General features: G+C 39.4%; 4 protein-coding genes across 8 annotated transcripts; 2 read left to right on the top strand and 2 right to left on the bottom strand.

The window, feature by feature from the left end:
- The first annotated feature begins 35 nt into the window (after positions 1-35).
- Positions 36-9,099, top strand: dhrs4 (dehydrogenase/reductase (SDR family) member 4). 5 transcript variants are annotated; one of them, XM_014988875.2, is made up of 9 exons: positions 36-174; positions 3,215-3,330; positions 4,395-4,572; positions 5,563-5,664; positions 5,901-5,971; positions 6,055-6,106; positions 6,372-6,506; positions 6,594-6,649; positions 6,725-9,099. In XM_014988875.2, exons 1-9 carry the CDS (start codon positions 49-51, stop codon positions 6,837-6,839), a joined length of 951 nt encoding a protein of 316 aa, XP_014844361.2. In that variant the 5' UTR covers positions 36-48; the 3' UTR covers positions 6,840-9,099. The 5 variants fall into 5 exon arrangements, with proteins under 5 accessions (XP_014844361.2, XP_087871401.1, XP_014844362.2 ...); XM_088015275.1 differs by lacking the exon at positions 36-174 and adding an exon at positions 560-680; XM_014988876.2 differs by lacking the exon at positions 36-174 and adding an exon at positions 2,757-2,941.
- On the bottom strand, positions 7,824-15,509 carry tinf2 (TERF1 (TRF1)-interacting nuclear factor 2). Its single transcript, XM_014988867.2, has 11 exons — positions 14,902-15,509; positions 14,674-14,719; positions 13,516-13,718; positions 13,327-13,428; positions 12,643-12,738; positions 12,448-12,558; positions 12,238-12,361; positions 10,753-11,476; positions 9,356-9,414; positions 9,165-9,238; positions 7,824-8,277 (listed from the first exon to the last, which is right to left on the bottom strand). Exons 2-11 carry the CDS (start codon positions 14,699-14,701, stop codon positions 8,155-8,157), a joined length of 1,644 nt encoding a protein of 547 aa, XP_014844353.2. The 5' UTR covers positions 14,702-14,719; positions 14,902-15,509; the 3' UTR covers positions 7,824-8,154.
- A 644-nt stretch (positions 15,510-16,153) lies between these two features.
- cideb (cell death inducing DFFA like effector b) lies at positions 16,154-19,522 on the top strand. The gene is made up of 5 exons (XM_014988871.2): positions 16,154-16,279; positions 16,523-16,637; positions 17,056-17,214; positions 17,332-17,516; positions 18,121-19,522. The coding sequence occupies exons 1-5, from the start codon at positions 16,254-16,256 to the stop codon at positions 18,260-18,262; spliced, it is 627 nt and encodes a 208-aa protein (XP_014844357.2). The 5' UTR covers positions 16,154-16,253; the 3' UTR covers positions 18,263-19,522.
- On the bottom strand, positions 19,293-22,329 carry homezb (homeobox and leucine zipper encoding b). The gene is made up of 2 exons (XM_014988868.2): positions 21,962-22,329; positions 19,293-20,992 (listed from the first exon to the last, which is right to left on the bottom strand). The coding sequence occupies exon 2, from the start codon at positions 20,978-20,980 to the stop codon at positions 19,592-19,594; it is 1,389 nt and encodes a 462-aa protein (XP_014844354.2). The 5' UTR covers positions 20,981-20,992; positions 21,962-22,329; the 3' UTR covers positions 19,293-19,591.
- Positions 22,330-22,706: the final 377 nt, after the last annotated feature.

Raw genomic sequence — 22,706 nt, 5'->3', positions numbered from 1 at the left:
GGTGTGGCTGCCTCGACGTCCCCCGTCTTCGTGCGGATCCTGTAATCCATGTGGGAACGACGTTCACGCTTTGATGAGATACAACAACTGAACACCAAACCGGTCCAGCCGCCTAAAGTCATGCATCATCCATATGCAACACGACGTGCGACGAGCGATTGTCGTTACGTTACGGTAATGCCACCCTAATAGATTGCATTTAAAAGCAAATGGTGCACGTTAAAATGGTAATCTAGCACGTTAATAGCTGGAGCGCGCGTGCAAAATAATTGTTAATTCGTGTAATTATGGGCTGATAAGACGGCAACGAGCCGTGGCGAGGCCTAGCTTTAAACACTAACCGACTGGATTACACTCTCTAACGCTGGTTATCCATATCGCCCCTTGCTGCTAAGGCTCAATTCAAAACAATAGTCCTGGAGCGTAGCATGAAATCCCAGCTGTTACCAGTCTAATCGGCGCTAGAGCACAAAGCCGTCGGTTTAAAATAAAAACAAATACCTGGCTTCTGTCTTATCGTGGATAAACTTCCCATCGACGTAACGCTTTCAGGGAGATATGTGAGGAATCGCTTCTTTCCAGGCGTGAAAATCTTTGGCCATTGAGGTTCGATCACACAAACGTCGGAGAGCAGACGACGCATGGGCGTCAGAGTCGTAGGCCAACTTCGCCTCCATATTGTGAGTGGCATTTTTATTTTTTTTATTTTTGGACTCACAAGCAAACTGTTGTCAGACTGTTTAGTCACGTGAATTTTTGTTCAAGTTACATCTGTATCATAATAATATTGATGTATTTATAAATTAAATTTATTTCAGGAATATAATTCAAAAGACTAAACTACTATATAGATTTATTGCACAAAATGATGTGTTTTTGTGAATCTGCATGAAAGTTTGAATAATCTCTCACTTTGTCTCTGGTTCTTCTGAATTTCCTCACTGAGGAGCAATACATGTAGTTTCCATTTTTCTATTCTGCCTATTCTATTTCAAGCATTAAGGTTCAGCACATAGGAATGTCAGTGTTGACCTTACCTCAATGCTAACCTTCAGGTAAGATCCTAGTTACCTCAGAAATAGGTAACTAAAATATTTGCAGATCCCACACATTCTGGACACATTTAAGGTAAAACATTTAAGGTTTTACCTTCAGGTAGGCATGGCAGAGTGATATTTGCAAAAACAAAACAGTTTTTTTTTCCTCCAGGCTGTCTCTCTGCTTAACATTAAATGGTGGAATTTCTTGTTTGTTTGTTGTTTTTTTTCTTTCAAATTTGGCAAATAAAGCTGATTGATACATTTCTCTCATTTCTGTTCATTTTGATGGAAAAGGTTTGCAACTTCAGAAAGCAAAAGAAAAAAAGTAGTTTATTTGAAAATCAGAATATTACACAAGCCAAATGAAAAAATGATTTTTAAAACAGATATGATGACACAATCAAGAGAAAGACTGCTGACTTAACAGCTATCCAGCAAAAGTCATTGACGCCCTCCATATATGACACAAAGATGTAATGATCAATGAAACTGGTTGTTTAAAGACTGCAGTTTCCAAGCTTGTTAGTGGAAGGTTGAATGCTTGAAAAATATGGAAGAAAAAGGTGCACAAGCGTAAGGAATATCTTTAGTCTTCAGAGGATTATGAAACAAAACTCATTCAAAGGTTTGATTTCTATTGGCTGCATTAATCTTCAAAGTTAACAGACACTTGACATAAATCACTTAACTTTAAAATATGTGTTTTCCCTCGTGATTTAAAGTATTGAATTCACTAAACATTTCCCTAACATAATCATTCATCCAGGAACAAGGTCTGCAGGTCTTTACATGGTTTTGACATTGAGTATGTCATTAAGATAAGACCTTCATAACTTTGGCAGGGTTGAGATACTAGACCATTTACAAATGAGAAAAACTACACTATTAGTCACTTAAATGAGATCTTTATGGTTAGCTCTTTGATATCCCTTTCTCCTAAAAATCTAAGTAATTCATTATTTATTCATATTTTAATAATTAGCAGAAAAATAAGAATAATACATTCTCAACACCTAAACTAGTCTAACATTTATAGATTAAGTAGTACTTTTTGAGCTAAACAAATCTGGAAAAACTTAACTTGTTTTAGTTAAAAAGACTGAAACTACATTTCATTAAATTATTTCGCATATACTAAGAAGTAAATTAATCTACAATAAAAAAAATGATTTCACATTATTGTGTATGAAAACTATATATATTCGAGGTAGTTTACAATAAATTTTAGTGCCTTTGTTATGGTGCAAACCACGTTTAATAGTAATAATCCTCCAGGTTCACATGCCACTCACAAGATGGCGGACGAGCTCACTTTCTACTGTGCAGTTAAATCAAAAATAATTTTTTGTTAGAGAGACGTGCCTCTCGGCCTCTTTCAGTGGTTCGGATACATTACTTCATAATTCGTAATATATATATATCGATGGGTTCGGATGCTCCCCTGAACTGTAAGGGAAACCTGTCTTGTTGGCACAATTATTTAGTCCAATCGTTTCTCACTGAAATCTGGCTTCTATCCGTAGTTAGCTGCACCTCTTTCTGTGATTGGCTGATGTTTTGTGGGTGCGTTCAGGGGCGTCGATTTCAACTGTTAATCAGATATCTAATCTTCCCAAGTAGTCAAAACGGAGACACGTAACGTTATTAGTAAGTCACGAACCTAACAGTAAACAGTTATTCTACCAACTGATGCTATTATTACAGGTCACACATTTAAAAGTTGTCAAATGAAAACGAGGCGCTTGTTTGAGGCTTTTATTTTGACAGCGGTACCTGTATCCGGAATACAGTAGATGTAGCAAGAGTCAAAGGTCCTCTCGCCAGAGTTTGCCTGAGTTTTTTGTTTTATCAAACGTTCCACCTTTGCGACTTCGTCCGTTACAGTTTGCATGTCCTTCTTGGTGAGATAATCCTCCTCCTGGCGCTAAAACGTCAGTATTCCTTCGCTGGCCGTAAAGTTATAATTGAACCTCGATCAGGTATTCCATTATTTACATTGCTGATTTAGTATGAGTCTTAACGGTGTCAGTTTGCGTAATGTACAATTGGAATTCTGTGTCATCCACCTTTCATACCTCTGAATCCCGCCTAACAACAAGTCCAGTCAGAGTCCCTGACCTTTACCCTCGTGAACTAGTCTGTGCATGAAGTAACCTTGCTGCTCCGTGTCGCAGGTGATGTTTCGGGGTTTATCCAGGTTTCTGAGGACCAACCCGGTTTCTGTCCAGAGAAGAATGTCTCATAGCAGTCTGGATGGGAAAGTAGCTATTGTGACAGCCTCCACAGATGGGTGAGAATGACTGAACTGTTTGTAGAGCTCTTAGTGTCTGGAACAGCTTTAGCAGAAACCGAGGACGTGACTGTGGTCTGCTTTTCTAAGAAAATGGATTTCCAAATCAAAAAGAGGAAAGAAAATGTAGTTTCTCAGTTCCGATATGTTGCCAATGTGTAAATAAATACATGTTTCAACGATGATGTTTCAAATGATACATGTTGACTTCCAGTACCTTGCAAATGTTTTTCTACCCCTTACACTTTTTGACATGTTGCCACAATTAAACCTAAAATCTAAAATGCACTTTATTGGGATTTTTTTGTTTGTTTGTTTTTTTGTGATAGACCAACCTGTAAGTGTTAGTTTTTAAGTCTTCCCACACATTCTCCATTTAATTTAGCGCTGGACTTTGACTGGGACCTTTTAGCACGTGAATATGCTATGCTGAGCACCTATGAGCATCTAACTGTTTCAATTTTAGGCTTTAAGAATGTCATAGATGAGTCTAAATTCTCCTACAAGGTCTAAAATTGCCTTTATTTAGATCTTAAATTAGTATATTACTTTATTTATTCTTTCTTCCTGACATTTGCTTATTGTTGGTTCTTTAATAAAATTACATCAAAACACCATTATCTACAAAAAGGTCCTGGACAAAGTGCAATATTTTAAATTTACTTAAGTTATTTTGGAGAATTTGCTTTGGTCTTTACAAAAGTTAAGTTACTGAAACTTGCAGAAACCATGTTTGCTATCTTGTATTGCCTTAAACCAGCTTGCATGATTCTGCCACCACCACGTTTCCCTAAGGGAATCGGGTGAGAAGAGGTGCAGAGTGGCGTTTACACTTCGATTAAATGGCATAGTTGGTTTATTTGACATTGTGAGATTGAATACAAATCCGTACTGTAAGTTTTTGTGCATTTTTACTTGCATCCTACTTTTTGTTGGCCTACTTCGTAAAATCCCAGCAAACCACGTTGAAGTTTGCGGTTGCTGTGGAGATAAGACGGGTCTGGAAAGTTTTGCGAGGCTTTGTTCGTCCGTGATAAGGCTCCGTTTTTCCTCTTTCGCCTCAGAATCGGTCTGGCTGCAGCTCAGGCTCTGGGAAAGAGAGGGGCCCATGTGGTCGTCAGCAGCCGGCGGCAGGCCAACGTGGACAAGGCTGTGGCTTTGCTGAAGAGCCAGAGCATCCGAGTAACTGGAACCACATGTAATGTAGGCAAAGGAGAGGACAGGGAGAGGCTGGTCCAACTGGTGAGCTCGAGCGTCTTCAGTGGTAAAATATGTGGAAATAATGCAGGCCTTCATCGAAAACTAGTTAAAAAAAAACAAAAACTGAATCGGAGGTATTGAGGGAGCGTCTTTATTTACGTTTACCCCCAGTCAATGGAAAATCCGACTAAACTCCTGGGTAATAACTGCGTTATTTTTCCAGGCAAACCTCAGACATTTCCTGTTGCCGCGAACCTGTAGAAGGTTCTGCTCAGGAGGGATTTGAAACCCACTGCTCCTCGCCGAGCTTCAGCTGAGCTCCTTTTCTTTCAGAGCCCGACGCGGACGACTCTGGTGAAGTCGTTCCAAAGGGGGCCTCAGTCTGTCTGAGGGTGTTGGGGGGGCGGGTGGGAACATTTTCTCTGTCTGAAGACATTCAGATGGTTTGCGCTGATGTTTGTTGTTGCTAGAGGTGCTCTCCAGCGTCACTTCACTTCACATTTGAGGCTCTTATTATTCCTGGAGACCAGCAATCTTCCCAAGTACTTCGATCTTAATCTCGGCAGCCCGTAAACTTTTCCACTGCAGAGATAAGTTTTGAGGTACATCTCGGAAAACCACAAGCATGCAGCTCTGCTTGACTTGGAGGATACCTGACTGCTGTGTGAGGTGCCTCCATGGAAACCATGCCTTTTATAAATGATTGGTACATATGGTAGACCCATAAACAGCCAGTTCTTTAGCTCCTGTTTTGTGCGTCCTTTGTTTCCTGCCTGCGTCTAATGTGCCGTGCCGTCGGACAGTCTGTCTGCAAAGCAATAATCGTTTCATCCCTTTGAAATGAATCTTTAATAGTTTCCAAACTCGTGTAAATCTGCAGATTGACTTTTCGAGTTTCCTTTTTTTTTTTTTTTTGTGAACTGCACCGGGGTTTTAAATGTGTTTCATATTATTTGAGGCCTGTGTCTCTTGTGTCTCTTTGCGTTTATATGCTACGCTGCAGTTTAACTCCTCACTTTTTGTTGCACTTAGACTGTGGACCAGTGTGGGGGCATTGACATCCTGGTGTCCAACGCAGCGGTCAACCCGTTCTTTGGAAACATCTTGGACTCCACAGAGGACGTGTGGGACAAGGTAAAGCTTCAGGACTCATTTTCTTTAACATAAATGTTTATCTTTAACATGAATGCCAGTGAAAGCCTTTAACGTTTGTGTTTGTAATGTGACCAAATGTCAAAAAGGTTGAGTGGTATGGATGCTTTTGCAAAATATCAAATTTCAAGTTAAACGAAAAACTTCTGTTTCCCGCTTTCTTTCTTTTTTTCTACCGAAACGGTAAAAAAAAAGAACATATATTTGTATCATTTTAGATTCTGTCTGTAAATGTAAAAGCTGCCTTCCTCCTGACGAAGCTGGTGGTGCCTCATATGGAGAAGAGAGGGTGAGGATGGCACTGGTAGGAAAAGAAGAGCCAACAATGAAACTCTTAGTTGTGTTTTCAGTGGTCCTGAATTTCTCTTTCAGAGGCGGAAACGTGATATTTGTGTCTTCTGTGGGTGGATACCAACCAATGCAAGTGAGGTTCTCAATCAAGTTTTTCCCTTTTAGCTTCACTTAATATGCGCTGGTTTCAGAAAGTCAAATTTAAGACTTTTGAAGACCTTTTTAATGCCACCGTCAATGAAATTTAAGACTGGAAAAAAAAAAATATTTATATGGGATGGTTGGAGGAACTTTATACATTACAGTCAAGCATAGCAAAAAACTAGCTTTCCTCGTCACTCTTGATACCCCATTGTCTTCTGGGTTCAGCAAAACGGACCTGCTGTGTCTCTCTGCAGGGCCTGGGCCCCTACTGTGTGAGTAAGACGGCCCTGCTGGGTTTAACCAGGGCGCTGGCTCCTGAGCTGGCTCACAGTAACATCAGGGTGAACTGCGTGGCCCCTGGAGTCATCAAAACCCGCTTCAGTTCTGCAGTAAGGACACCAACGCTTCATGGATCTTCAGGCCTGTTGTGTTCCTGATTACCATATGAGACTGTAATTTTTTTTTTCTTGTTCCAGTTGTGGGAAAACAAAGACATTGTGGATGAGTTAAAAAAGCAGCTCAGCATTAAGAGGTGAAGTTTAGTTTAACTTGTTGTGGTTGAGCTGCTGAATCTGAAATAATTGTGTTTATTTGTCTGCGGCTTCAGGATTGGAGAACCTGAAGAGATCGGAGGGACGATCGCCTTCCTGTGCTCTGATGACGCTTCCTACATCACAGGAGAGACCGTCACGGTGACGGGAGGGATGAGCTGTCGACTCTGAACCCCGTCTGACTTCAGACCCGTTTATGATTTTTTTCTTCAAATTTTATCCTTGTCCAATTTTTCTATCATATACTTTGGCCTTCCTACTGGATCTGTACATAAGTCATCATTGATAAGAAAGCTAATACAGATGAGAAATTTTATAACAAGATACCATTCTGCAATTATAACTTGTCTTGTGATAGGCCTGTCACGATAACAAATTTTGCTGAGTGATTGTCTAAAAAAATTAAATAAATAAATAAACTAAATAAATAAAGCAAACAAAAACAAAACGGATTCTCAGTCTCCATTAACAAAAAACGTACTTGAATAAAAACTAAACATAAAGCCAAAGTGGAAATAAATGCTCCATTCAACCAAAAGAGTGCAGATTATGAAGTCTGTATACTATATTGACCTTCAGTAATCAGATTTAAATAGAGAAGATGGGCACATCCGACTACCTAATGCAGTAGTTCATACTACACGATTTTTTGCCCCCATTTTTCCCTTAAGATAATCTTAGATCGTTGGCCGATCTAAGATTGTCGCTGGTGATGTCGTAACCGATCATCCTGCAGTGTGTGGTGTGTTACGGTTATGATTTTCATTCAGTCAGGACTTTACGCTGACTCTAGCCACATTCATCACAGGTAGATTCTAGTAAAGCATTGATTAATGCCCGCTTTTAAAATTAGTTAACTGGACTTGTAGCCATTATTTTGTGCCCATGTGGCTGGACACTACAAGGCACAACGAACCCGATCGAACTGTTATACCTAGGATTTCAGTCGGCTAATGTGTCTCTCAGGTTTTGGAAATGGGCCGACAGTCGGCCGACAACTCTTAGTGTGCGCTGGATATTACACAAAGGAAATGAGGAAGGGAGGGTCAGTGGAGAGCACCGGAGCTGAGCCTTTGTTCATTCAGTGTCAGAAACAGAATAAAAGGCATGAAGAGACGATAAAGCCGATAATTAAAATGAGGTCGATAGGTTCAATTTATTGTGCAATTAATTGATTTATTGTTTATCGCGACAGGCCTACGAATAAATTTGAATTAAAGATTAATAATTACTTGCAGTTTTTCTAAAATTATAAATTCATATCTTTCTAGTGGAAGGCATGCTTTCAGTATTTTCTACTTTATGCATTCTGATCACATTTAACATGCAGAAAACGTCAAATTTTATTGGCTGGCAATTGTCTAAACTGCAGTGACAGCTGCATTTCAGACAGTTTAATGTATTTAGCAGAAGGAAGGATAAAAGCCAAACTCCACACATCATGAAATGTTTTAGTTTCCAGGCTGTAAACCACTGAATGTCCCTCTTATCGCCTGGGTTTGCTGCCAGCGGACAGCAGGTCTGGTCGGGTCGTCCCGGGTTTCCAGAACTCCCTCAGGGTGGGAACGTATGTGCCGTGTTTGGTCTTGTAGTAACGCTTCATGAACAGCTGGGGGAGGTAGAGCACAGGATACACATTGACGTGTGAGGACTTTGAAATGATGTGTTTGACTTGATAAAATACCAGAAAAAAAAAAAAAACACAGGAACACTCAAAGATTTTATATTTTCATGAAGGATTTTGATTTTGAAAATAGTCCTCAGTGTTTAAAAAAAACAAAAGTGTTCCTTCACATTTTTATTATTTCACGATGCAGTTTCCAGAAGTTCCCGATAACCTGAACATAAAGGTTATCAATAAGCTTAATGGTGATCAGGTAAAGAACCATTTCATAGACAGATAAATGAACACAGATGAATAATTACTAGAGCAGAACGATAAATGAAAGGAATAATGGATAGATAAACCCAGCTTGATGGACAGAGAGATTTGGGAAATTAACAGATGGATAAAATCTGATGAAAGTGGATGGAAAGACACAGACTGCTGGATGAAAGAAAGAATAAATGCAAGCACATAGAGAAATGTACATGTTGCAGGTGCATTCAAAGACTGTCGGATAAATGAAAAGAATGAAATTTGTGAAAAGACGTATTCAGGGATTGGTAGACAGAAAATTGACTGAACATCTCAAATTATCCCCTCATAAATCGTCCTTTCGGTTTCCAAGGAAACATCTATCTGAGGAACCAGGATAGCCGTTCCAGCACACATATGTCTCTGTGAGCTAAAAGACACAAAAAACTGTCTAAAATTATAAACTAAAACTTTGAGGTGGAAGAAAAAAAAAAGTTGACATTTCGGCACCTTTATATAAAAACAAGCATAAAACTTGTCAGACTTGAACTATACAATAAAAAAATACAAATATTTTCGATTCATTTATTTTATCGTACTTTCTATGCATTCATTTGTATCATTTGGTGCATACATACCCTCCCTTTGAAGTTCTTTGACGCCTCATCCTCAGAATCTGCTACGTAGTCGTCTCCCGACACAGAAACGGTTTCTACACACAAACATACAGAGTTAAACATGACGCAGGGCAATGGATGGTCCAGACGTACTGGAACCAGTCAGTTATTTTTCCACCCACATAATGAAGTCATTTAATGAGTTAAATCACCTGCAGGAGTCCCCTGCTGGGAGGAAGAGCTGTTCCCACTGGATAAAACCGGCTGATTTCTGCCAAACAAACAAAGGCTTGGTCAAAAAAAAAAAAAAAAATCAATAAAATCAAAATAGCGCACTTAAACTCATCTAATTTATGTTATTTAACAGAAAGATGAGCTCAAAGAAACTAGTATGAAAAACATTTTTATTTTTGTCAGATTAATTTAATTAGATTTTACACTCTTAGCAAACATTAAAATGTCCAGGATCGTAAACGTCAGTGACTCCTCACAACTGTTTGCATGCAAAGTGTTCTTTAAGCAGAGCTGTACATTTCAGAGATTTTTTTTAGAGAACAGAACCATGAACATTATCCCACTGAACTGTTGCAAATGTTTCTAACAATTAATAATGTTTCTAGAAAAATAAAGCTGAAACTGCCTGAGAAACGGCCCCGAAGCTACGGAGCTTTACTTGCATCCCTGAAAATGTGCAGAAACGGTCAAATCAAAACCTTTTTGAGATGGAGGTGTGAATAAATGCAACCAAACTAAAAGGAATTAAAACATTTTCCTTTACAACTGGTTATAGCTCAGAAACTAAGACCAACTAAATCTTTTTCTCCCAGTAAAAACCTAAAGACGTTGTGGTCAGCTTGACCAGATAGTGCTTAGAATGGTGCATTCAATGGACTTAAAAAAAATACATAAATAAAAAAAAATTAAAAGGTTGTTTTTGGTTCCTAATCAATCAGTTTTGATCTTTTGTGTTGATTATTTATGCGCTTCTGGACGGTGGAGTAGAAAACATTTAAAATAGAACTTATGCTTTCTATATTCACATAATGCTTTAGATTTCACAGAGGATTTGAGTTATTTCTGTGTTTTTGGCATCTGGATCAATTCAAATCAGCGTTACTTCAAAATATATGGCGACCTTTCAAACTTAAATGGATTATTTTACACTAAATACTAACATTTTCTTTAGTCCTTTGCTCTGCTTGTTGCACCTCAAAGATAAAACATGCAATTTAATTAGTAACTGCTATAGGACTTACTTTTTAACTTTGTTTTTTTTTTTTTTGTAAGCTTCCAGATGACAGAATATTGAATGAAGTTTGGAAACTATAACATCCTCAGTTTTCCTTTCTCCAAGCTTATCCAGATTTGGAAAACTGGAAAAGCAAAGTTTTAAATTTCCAGACGTCGGGACAAAGTAGAGACCCAATCAATTACTCTGTTCATTGCTACGTTGAAGTGTGACTATCACATTCAAATGATAACAACATGGATCAATAACAGATTATCAACAGCCACTAAACAAAACCCAGAATAGAAAAAGTAATTTTAACGGACATTAACACAGTTTTACTCCCGGAGGCCGACTAGCAGCTTGTTGTTTAAACCTTACTCTTTGTCATCCAGGCCAGGACTTTCAGGCGTTTGACAGCCACTTGCTTGTTTCCACGTTGAGGACTTCTTCTTCTTCTGCTGCTGCTGCTCCTTGTAGAAGGACTTCACTCCTCCTCCAGACAAGCTAACGCTAGCAGAAGAAACTGACAGTTTTCGGATAACGACTCTGGGATTGCTGCTCAGGCAGGAAGCAAACACAGAGCAAATGGACGGATCTTCAGGCAGGTGCAGCTTTTTGATGCCCAGCTTACTTATATGTCTATTTAGGAGTTCTCTGTTGTAGCCGTTGTTTTGTAAAGTTTGCGATTTTTCTTTGGCTTTCTGGTTCCCGTTGATGCTTTTTTCCCCAGATATGACTTCCTCCTCAGAGTCACTTTCTTCTGTGTCTGGTAGCTTGCGTTTCCTTCCTCTGCTTTCATTTGAGGAACTCACGCCAACAGGTTTGGGTTTCCGTTTGACTAAGGTGAATTTCGCATTTGGATCCCGTTGATCGTCTGCTGAGTCTTTCGAGTTGGATTTCTCACCGCCTTGCGAGGTTTTTTCCCTGGCTGGAACGTCGCCGTCAGAAATGAGTCCGATTACGGGTGTGACCAACGGCGTGGTCGCTCCTGGCCTTGAGCAGTTTGTCCGCTCGGCGGCCGACTGATCCGATGGGACTTTTCCAGATGGAGGCAGAGAGAGAGAAGCCAGGATGGAGTCGCCCATGTTTGGAGGGAGAGACGCTGCGAACGGAGACAACACAGAGTAAAAGTCCTGTTAGGATTTAGAGTTTCAACGAATTTTGTCCAGTCAAAATTCCCCACATTTGAAGAATGAAATCTCAGGAGTTCTTGAAACCAGATTCCTACAGCGTCTGCAAAACTGTTACTGTGGATGGAAAGATACATGGATAGAGATGGATGGTTAAAAAGACCAGTGATAAGACTTGTGTCTTTTATTATTTTCTTTATACAGTTATTCCAATCTTACACAAAACAAATTCAATACATTTGCAGGGTGTAGGAACACAGTTAGACATCAAATTCATGTCAATTTACAGAAATCAGTTCAGTTTTAAGAGTTCACCTGTAAAGCTTTCTATAATATCAAGCTGACCTGACAGTGTAGAGCAGTAATTATTCTTAACAGTGACATTAATGTAAGGCTTGTCTTTATTTTGCATGGAGTGGGCGTGTCACTGGTTACAAAAACAACTCTCCAGCAGAGAGTTGGAAAAACAAAATAACCCAAATATCGAAATAACCATTTAAAATTGTTCCGTGTTTTTATTGAATGGGACATTCAATTGTCTTAGTTTTTTGAAAACTAAATTCATTAAAAAAAAAAAAAAATACATTTTCTTCTTTTGCATTTCTCCTTTTGAAGATATCCATTTAACTATACAAGAACCAATTCGGTTAATTTGTTTGGAAAAATAAAATGCTCTCTCCTCCTTTCCAATCCAGTTGGACAAAACAATAAACCCAAATGCTCCTGATCCTACCTGCCGACTCCAGGTGACCCAGACAAGCCTGATGTTGAAGTAAGATCTTGAGAAGCTGTGGCTGAGTTGCTGCTTGTGCACACTCCTCCAGGACAGGCGGGGCGTCACACAGCCACGACACCGTCTGTAATCACATCGTTTTACTGTCGTTTTTACTCTACAGCAGCACACGGTAACACCAGAGGTCAACGTGGGTGTGTCGATGCCTACCTGAGCTAGGTTGGGAACCGGGAGCAACTGGTCTAGTCGAATCAGAAATTCCCACAACAGCTTCTCCAGCTCCTGGTCAAACCTTGGGCCGTAATCAGTGGGGAACTGTTCCTGTTAGTGGAAAAACATCGATAATCATCTGCTCACCGTTTCAGGTGTTTATACGCAGTGGGGCGTTGGTGGATGGATACTCACTTTAAAGAAATGTTCTCTCTCCGCTTCATTTGTTAGCAGCGTTTGAACAAAAACATGGAAACTTTCCACCGTTCTCTGAATTTTCACATCCTTCTTCTGGAAGACATAGGAACGCAAAGTGCATGTTTTTCATGTAAAACAACCCATTAAAATAGAAACAACTACAAAACCTGAAAAACTAGAAGACTGGACTTTAAAACTATTGTTTTTGGGGGTTTTTTTTTACTGAGACTAGGGTTTTTCTTTTCTGTAAATTTGAATTCTCTACAAGCAAACAAAAAAAGTCAAAAGACAAGACAAGTGCTGATGAGCAAAAATATGCTTGCATTGTCTAAAAACAACTAACTTTTATTATTAACATAAAAAATGTTTATTAGAGGTACCAAGTCTGAATATGTGCTTCCCTGAATGAGTAGCTGAAGTACATTTTGCCTTTATGCTGCTTTTTTATAGGTAGAATGAGCTGGGCTCGTTTTATTTCCCTTGTTTACAAAAACAGTTCAACTTATTTGCTTCTATAATTCTGCACAACTCAATTCACTCAGTTAAATAAATAATGCCCGTTTTTTATCAAATAAGCAATCCAAGCTGGATTACACTTGGTTGTAGTTATGTAGTTAAATCGAACCATTAGCAGAATTTTTTTTATTTTTGATGTAAATTTGAACTCCATCTCCATTTTACCACAGCTGATCCAGACGAAAGAGGAGCAGGAACACGGATCCTCTCCAGATGTGGTGCAATCACGTCAACGTCTGGCTGTTTGAGACACAACTCTAATATTAACTGGCAAGAAAGAAGGAAAACGGATTAGTAAGAAATGTATTAAACTGAAGATTTATAATTACCACTCATCCGTCAGTGAATAGTCACCCGTGCTCTCAGGCCCAGCACTAGCTTGCCCTGGTGTCGCAGGGTAAGCAGGCCAGGAACGGTCTCACAGGCCGAAGACACAAACTCCTCCACGACCCCGTACTGCATCACATCCCTCTGCTTCAGCACCTTCCAGAGTGCCGCCGACACCAGGCGGACGGGAGGGGCCAAGAGCTGGAGAGCAGCAAAGGGAAGGCTGACATCTGCAGAGGAAACAAAAGGGTTTATAAAGTCAAACTGTAAACCCTCAGTGCCCTTTACAAATGGTTAATGCCCTTAACAGTACTTAACAAATTCAACCCTCCTTGCACTTTTTTAAAAAAAAATGTAGTTTATCAGAATTTCATGCCAAAATTGATAAGTAGATGAAAAACCTTGCACATTTTTATAGCAAATTAAAAAAAATCTAATTCATTTTTTTTTTCTCCAAACAAAAACGTAAACGTTGTTCTAACTCATATCACCCACATATCTTCAAAGAGTCATTGTGGATGGTGATAATGTGAGAAGGAAGGATCTCTGCTAGCAATCAGCCTTGCAACGAATCTGAAGAGGCCTCTGACTGAAGATTGTTGCTGTATTATACCGTCATGACATGGTAACAGCTCAACGTTCAGGCAGGAGAGACGATATTTCACAGCAATATGTCCTTGATGAAACCATCGGTTGTTGGCAAGGACTGCTCAGCCACATCATTTGCTTTTGCCACTCCTCTTTAGACCTCTGTCTCTTAAATGTGTGCCACTCATTTGTATTTGACCCCGTCGAGCCAGGTTTTACTTAAGACTGAAGAAATGCACACACAAACCTCTCTTCTCCAACTCTTGAAATCGGTCAAGCTGTTAATGAGCCAGTGATTTGATTCAGGTGTGTAGAAGTATGCTAGTAAAATTCGAGCACCTATATGCTGTCTGCTTTAAACGTCCCCATAACTTTATCTCCGGCATATCTGCTGTTCTCCATGGTTTCCATGACACTTTCGTCACTGATATCTTCCAACAAACTTCTGAGGTTTTTACAGAACCATTAGTTGCAGTAGAGTGTATTATAGCCATTCAGAACTACCAAAACATTAACTTTGACAAACTTCAACAGTGCTTATCAACGTTAGCGAGCGATAAACATTTAGCAAGTCTAAATGTTCAGTTTTCCACTTACCATTTTCTTTCGGTTTTCTTGTAGCCATCCCAGAGAATCCGTTTAGCTAAAAAAAAAATATATATATATATATATATATATATATATATATCTGACGTTAATAAAAGTTAGCTTAGCAGTGTCAAGTTACTGTACAAAACTGGCGCAGAGCTAACGACGAACGTTAGCGAATTCAGTCAGCAAACACAACTGTGCAAACTTTAACCGTGTCAGGTGGATTTAAAGTACCTATCGTGAAACAACAACCGCGCTATTTGTTGTTAATCAGTTACGAGCCAAACTGAACAAGTTTCTGTCAAAAGTTCCGCTTCTCTGCCTCCCGCCTTCAAGTAGTTGTATCAGTTTGAATAATCTCATCGAATGTGCCGAACGGGCGGTGCTTCCTGGCTCTGTATGCGAAACATGGGCTAAACTTCAAACTCCGCTCGGGTGGGAACTAATGCTTGGTAAATGAGCACAACTAAAATAACTTTCAGGATATGACGTAGTAACTTCACCCGCCAGACCAGCATGATAACTCATAGACATAACGGGTTTACCGGTTGGTGGCTGTAATGTTCACCTAACTTTTTTTTTTTTTTTGCTACCACCAATAAATTTCAAGAAAAAGAAGACATAATGGGTCTATTCTTTATTATTATTCACTGACCTGTAGATTTTTTGCTTTGTTTAGCAGGTGGGTTGGTGGGGAGGTAAAAGAAGGAATAAAAAGTATTACGAGCCAATTCAACTAGATCATTACGAATAATTGTGCATACATTAGCAGGAAATAAAGGTACAAATGTGTTGAGATTTAGATGTTTCTTTTCACAGTTTTCTACCTTGGTTTTGATTGACGTTTGTGCCAGGTGTTTCTAAGGCTTTACTCAACTTGAATAATAAACATTTCATAAGTAGGCTAGAAGCAAGGCAGATAGCTATAATAAAAATGAAAACATTAAAATGTATTAAATCCAAGATTTCTCCTAGTCTCACTTTTGCTTGCCGTACATGTTCTGATAGTTTTTAATAAATACATTTTGGAAACACCTAAATATGCTGAAGAACAAGTAACACAAAGGCCACATTGCAAAATTGTTGGACGCCAACATAAGTCTCCCTTTTACACTTAAAATCTATAATGTTGTGCTGACTATGAAAAGTGATTTGCCTATGTCAAAATATCTTCAGACACATAACAGAATATAGGTGTTGATGTAGGTATCAGCAAAAGCAGGCTTTTATCAGATTACTTTGAGATATGACGTGTTAATAAATACAAATTACATGGCAGCTGAATTTGACGAAAAACAAACTAAAACCGAAGTCTGTTTGTCCACATAAAAGGGATTCTTCTATCAAATGTTCATTTAAACAAAAAAAATTGTAAGAGTTGATTAGCTTTACCCTCCCATATCAGTTATCAGAGGTATTATGACCTGCTTGACTTAGTCACAGCCACCATGAACTTTGCCCTTCTCTGTTCTGCTTTTGCATTATCGACCGGTTTGAGGCAAAGTCCAGCTCATGGGTCACACAGAGACACTTTGTCACACCAAAACACCCGACAAGCAAGACGAGAGAGGAGGAAAGAGAGGAGAATGGATACAACTTCGTCATTCTTCAAGTAAGTTGAAACTCTACTTTGACTTGTTTCTTATTGATTGATGCCATATAAGGCATCAATCAATAAGAAATACTGATTGATGCCTTATACTCGGATTTACTGGGAGATCAGAGTCGGACATTATGTGTGATTAAAAAAAGATCTTTGCTTTTTTATTATATAAAGTCAAAATGTCAGTACCTGGGGTAAAACAACAACAACATTAACATGATTTGTTTGCTTCCCTCCCTGATTTATTGTCAGGTCTGTGACCAAACGGGTCTGGTCCCCGCCCCAGCGACCTTTCAGAATCTGCTGCAACAGAAGGGAGACCAAGAAAGGGATCACTGCAGGAACCCTGGAGGAGCTGAAAGAGAGGGTGAGAACAACATCAGTTTCCTAATAACAGCATGAATTATGATGAAATTAAGAGCTAAAGAAAGGCTTTAGACTTAAATGAACCTAAAATAAATGATTTGCTTCAACTACGACATGCAGTTTTGTGAAAATGTTAGGACATGTGTTCTTTCAATATATTTATGCAAATATATATTAAGTCTACATTTAAGCCAGAGTAACACACTGAACACACAACTTCATCTGACTCTCAGCTGCAGCTGTGAGCCAGTTTTTTAAATATTTCAGCGGATTTGAATGTAGTTTCCCTGCCTGGCTTAAACACAATTGTGCATCCCGGTTGGTATTCACAGTTTATATTTTCAGGATTTTTGGTGATGATTAAACTGAACCTCAGCGTTAAGTTCTTCCTAACTGAGAGTTATAATACCGTCTGTTAGGTGTGCCAGGCTTTGTTGCTGACCATTTCTGCAGCATCCGTGCACCTGGTTTGTGAGGAGGACGGTACAGAAGTGGACTCTGATGAGTTCCTCATGACCTTACCGGACAACACCGTGCTCATGGCCCTGGAGCCAGGACAGACATGGAAACCGCAAGCGGTAAGTCAGACGCCGTTCTAGAGGCTCCTAGTATCTCTTTATATGCTAGGTTTGATTTTTTTTTCCTCCATCGGCAACATCACTTTTGGGTTTGATCCATGGTTTCTGTCTCCACAGGGAGCAGTTGTGCTTAAAAACCACGACAAGCCTCGCACAGGCAGAGACATAGCACGAGTCACCTTTGACCTTTACAAGATAAGCCCCAAGGATGTGTTTGGCTCGCTGAGTGTGAAGGCCACATTCCAAGGCCTGTACTCTGTGAGCGCCGACTTTCAGTGTCTGGGGCCCAAGAAGGTCCTCAGGTAAGTGGGTCACGGATGTTATGAAGTGGCACGTCCTCACTGGTAAATCTTTCCAAACATAAAAAAGGGTGTTGGGATCATTTATTTAAAGAAAATTACAGTGGAATTTTTTTATTTCCCTAATTCATAAAATATCTTTCTTGGTGTGGGTAATGCTTTTTTTGTTAGCTCATAAAATTGTTCTCAATAGCTCTCAAAAGGTTATGAAGATCAATCCAAAGGTTGTGACCGACAGCTTAGAAATAATGTATTTTTTAACATTAGCTGATTAAACCCAGATGTTGAAACGTTAAGAATAATTATATTGACTTTTTCCGTAAGAGCAATAGACTTTTCACCTTACCTTTTCTGTGTAACAAAAAAGCTTATCATTGTGTTTCTAAGATATGAAATGCTTGAATGTTTTTATACATAGCACTTTTCTGAGAGTTATTAATTTCAAAATTGAGCTTGTTCTCTAGGTGTTAGGATACTCAAATTAGATTTTTGTTGACGTCCCAAAGCTACATCTGTGGTTAGACTTTCTCAGGCTCGTACAAATCTTACATGTACTTTAGTGAGCAACCTGAAGCTGATAACTGTATGACGATGGTCGTGTTTTCAGGGAAGTGCTGCGTCTCGCCTCCACCCTCCTTCAGGCCGCTGGGCACCTGCTTATCACCTCTGCGTCCATGATCCGCCGCGTCATCGAAGGCACTGAGCTCTGGCAGCCGCAGAGGGCCGAGTACGCAGCCACCTGGCATTAAAACCCCGACCCACAATGAAAATGTTTTGACTTTTCCCCTACAATTGGACATTTAACTGGTTAACAGTTTTACAAATATGATTTCCTCCTTAAGGGAATCTGAAACAACCACACAATATCAACGGATGCATAATTTTGTATTTTTAATGAGTGAGTATTCATTCTTTTAGAATATTTTGAAGGTGTTGTTTATGATTGAAACATGGTCTTATCACAATCAGACTTGTGACCAAGCAGCGACAAAACTTATCAAGACCTTGGTGTTTGACCTCAGGGATCTTTTGAGGCCTACATGTTGACTACATCATTTACAATGATTTGTGGCATGACAGTATTTCTTAAGCCTAAAAGTGAAAAACAGGTTGGAGGGAGGGGGAAAAAAGCAACAGTCAGAGCAGCACTATGTAGCTTAATAAGAAAATAAATGCTACATCATTGTTATTGTTTTGGAAATTATTTTGTGCAATATATTTATGTAATATATTTGAAATGTCCTATTTTTAAAAAAATTGATTTTCTTTGTAAATGTTTCTTGTATATGGCCAATTATTCCAGCAATCTGTCAAATAATTTTTTTTTAGAAATGTGATGCTTTAGGTCAATTTACCAAATTAAAAATGTTAACATTCATATAAATTAATCAAAAATATGTGTATGGTAAATATATGCAAGTAACTGATTAAATCTTTAATTCACTTTAGTCAAAATGTTATTTCGGTAAACCAGACCAAGAGGGCCTGGTTTACCGAACCAGGTCCTCTTGGTTCGGTAGGGATTTAAAGTCTCATACATTTAGGATGAGACTTTAATGTTAACAAATCCCTAAATAATTTTTTGCTCTGTTCTTATTCTGACATTGAGATAATCTGAATGTTTTTTTGTTATCCTAACCGTGTAGTTGGATTTACATCGGGGATTAAGAAACATTAAGGTTATGTGTCATTTAATAAAATATACCTACATTTCTGCCGTGTTCAGAAGGGAATGTATAAATAATTTTGAGTTGGAAAAGAACAATCACCATTTAGGGGTTTTTATTCAAAAGGACTTTTACTTTAATTAGTGTATATATATATATAAAAATAAAATTAAATTTACAGCTCAAACAAGCTCACTAACATAAAGTTGCACCTCAGCTGCAGCATTTCAACACAAACAAACCCGGCCACAAAAACTGAAAGTATAACAACAAAACAAAGATGTAAAGAACCTGATGGAAATCTTTTTCTCAAGTCCTTCAATAAAAACCCAACAGAACAAACTGCTCATGTGTCAGAAAAGGCTTCTTTTGCACTTTCCTTCTCAGCCTGCAATAATCCAGGCCGCGCCGTCATTCAGTTTCTTCCAGCAGTCCCTTTACCAGGATGCTTTTGTATTGCCGGTACCTGATGTTGGCCAGTATCTCGTTGTACTGCTCCTCCGTCATCCAGCGAGGTTTGGATTTTTTTATCGAGTAACGCCGGTCACCGAACCACTGCACCAGATGGTGGCGCTGTATGCCCACCAGCCTGGTCAGCATGCTGTACTGCTCGGCGTCGGGGTACTGGAACTCCAGGAAGGCCCTCCTCAGCATCAGCAGCTGAGACTGCGTCTTCAGTCTGCTGCGGGGACGCAGCACTGCCCCTTCTGCCAAGAGAACTTCCTCCTGGCTGTTCCCAGCGGTCGGACTGCTGGCAGTAAGAAAGTTGTTTTCGGCCTTAACGAGCTCCTTTAGTTCGTCCACTTCGGAGACGACATTGTTTTCCTTTGGCGGTTCAGAAGACAGAGCTTCCTCCAGACAAGCCAGTGCGTCGGCGTTCTCCTCCAAGCTGCTCTTCAGCGAAGTCATCCTTCTGCCCTGCAGGTCTGACTGGCTCTCTGTTACGGGAACGGCGGTAGAGGTTTGGGCTTGAGGCTGGAGAACGACGGAAGAGAAGTCAACAAATGGGATTTCAGCCTCGACAAGAAGATTCTCGTAGGCATTTTTAACTGGGCTGGAGATCAGTTTTGTGTGTGCTCTTCTTTTTATCTTGGAGACATATGCTCCTCCCCATGTGCTGGATGTTTGCTCCTCATTCTCAGATGTATCAATTTTCGCTCCTAGTTCTTCTGCTTGATCGGTGATCCACTCGACATCTCGTTTCATTCTTTTCCTTCTCCTGTTTGACATGACTGCCTGTCTTCTGAGCTTTTCTGGAGTGGCGGCTTCGTTCTCCATCGCTCTTCTGCCCGTTTCTTTTTCCGTCTGTCTCTCCTGCTCCATATTCCAATTCACCTTTCGTTCCATCAAAGACGTCTTCTTGCTCTTTACTTGGTCATCCTTGACCAAGTCTTGGAACTCATCATCTCCTTCCTCATCTTTGCGATTGGAATTCAACTTGTTCCAGATCTCCCTGATGTCTTTGTAGTCCCAGCTGATGCCGTAGCGGAGCCTCTGCGCTATGAACCACACCTTCACCTGGTCTGGATGCAGGGAGCAGCGCTGGGCTAGAGCATTAGTCTGTTTGCGTGTCAGATAGGGGGACCTGCTAAAGGCACTTTCGAGCTCCGCCACTTTATCTGTCTGCACGTTAACCTCATTTGCATGAACCCACAACACCCTTTTATCCTCAGAGAGCAGGGGGAGACAGATGCGGGGGCTCCACAGAGGCACAGCGATGCCCAACGCCGACTGGCTGCCTTCAAGAGAACTGGGAGTCTGTATGGGTTTGATGTTCGTTCTGTCAGCGAGTTGCCTCATCGTAGTCAACTTCTATGCAAAGTAGACAAACAGAGAGGTTAGAAACATACAGAATGTGAACTAATTTGAGTTTACTATTTTCTGAATCAGTGGGCAAAATCAATCTGACTCTAGTTGTCCAAACCCCTTTCTCTGCTCAAATTGTTTATGAGACAGACCAACCTTTGCACAGTTCACAGTCTAGTCTGCGTAATGACCTTAAGCAATGTCAGCCTGTACTCATGTGGTAAAGGAGACGGCTAATTTTAATAGAAAATTACAATGCGAAATATTTATGTTTCAGCATCTCTTTGAATGTTTTTGCTCACTTTTGTGTTCTTCAACACTCATCTGTACTACAAGTAAATTCCATCCATCCATCTTCTTTACACCCTTATTCCTAGAGGGGTCAGGAGTACAAGTAAATTTGAAATAAAAAATAAATTCATAGATATATTTTTACTTTGAGTTCTGAAAAGTTAAGTTTAAAAGTTAACTTTTAGCGAGTGCATTAAGAACACGTTATTTCCATGCACATGGAAGCCAGAAAAATGTCAAAATCAGATTTGAGACTCCCAGACTATAAGGAAACCTGTATATTGATATTGAAACGTATAGCTGAGGACGAGAAGCAGAAGGGTTTAATATCTACCCACCAAAAGTAAATTGGGATTATAAGTACAATGGCGAAGAGAGAGAGAAGAAATTGAATAGTAGTTTGCTTCAATAATTAATTATGTTGTTTTTGACCGCTGTGTTTATCCTAAAAACAACGCTAATTGAACCAACATCGTGTTAATTATTCATAACTTCCTACAACATCGCATATTTCAGTTAATCCGTTAGCCTGTTAGCTTGAGCGCGGGCGTATTTCAAGTATCATTTTAGCTAGCCGAAGCCTCGTTAGCTTTAGCCACTAACGGCTCTCCAGTTAAAATTTGAGTCTCCCAGTATTACCTGCTCACCTTTATAGAACAATAGAACACAAAATGTTGATCTTACCTTTTGTTTTAGGTTGGATTTTCTACTTCCTTCAACCGGGTCAAACTAAAGTGGGAAAATATGTCCTTTAGCTCCTGCTAATCTTTTAAGCCACCTTAGAGCCACCACATGATCAACAGCAACTGGGATGTCTTCTCACCAGACGCGAAATCAAGTGAGCTAGTGCTGCTCACGTTGTAATTTTCGCTTAAAAGAAGCATAAAAAAAAAAAAAACATCAAAGGAGGAAAAATTCTTATGGTTAGTTCTCTGCAACATCAAACAGTTAATGTCACAATTTCATTATAAATATAAGTACTGACTTCTTTAACCCGTATTTAACACTGTAGAAGTTGGTCTTCTAAAAATTAATTTTAAATTGGTGAAACTCTTCAATCTACAGGCTAATGACTGGAAAAATATTCAAACCCCTTGTGTTTTTTCCCCCCAAAATGTACTTTTTACTTTATTTTATGTAACAGTTCAGATGGACACAATATTGTCAAATATTTTGCAAATGAAAAGATACTCTGATATGTAAAAAAAAAAAAAAAAAATACATTACAACTATTTCCTTCTGAAGTTACATACTAAGCTCTATAACCACGTCTTTCTTGGAAGAGTGGTAAGAAAAAAGTCAAGAAAAAAGTCAATGTTGAAAGGAAGCCATGAGAAATCCCGTCTGCAGTTTGTGACAAGCCAGGCCACAGAAACCTGTGGAAGAAGGGGTTCTGGTCACATTTCACAACATGCAATACCTTGTGTCA

Source organism: Poecilia mexicana, unplaced genomic scaffold, assembly GCF_051168715.1.
Source record: "Poecilia mexicana isolate PSO_F unplaced genomic scaffold, ASM5116871v1 scaffold_18, whole genome shotgun sequence".
Taxonomy (NCBI): domain Eukaryota; kingdom Metazoa; phylum Chordata; class Actinopteri; order Cyprinodontiformes; family Poeciliidae; genus Poecilia; species Poecilia mexicana.
The sequence above is the reverse complement of the archived record's forward strand: the minus strand, read 5'-3'. Positions and strand labels throughout refer to the sequence as shown.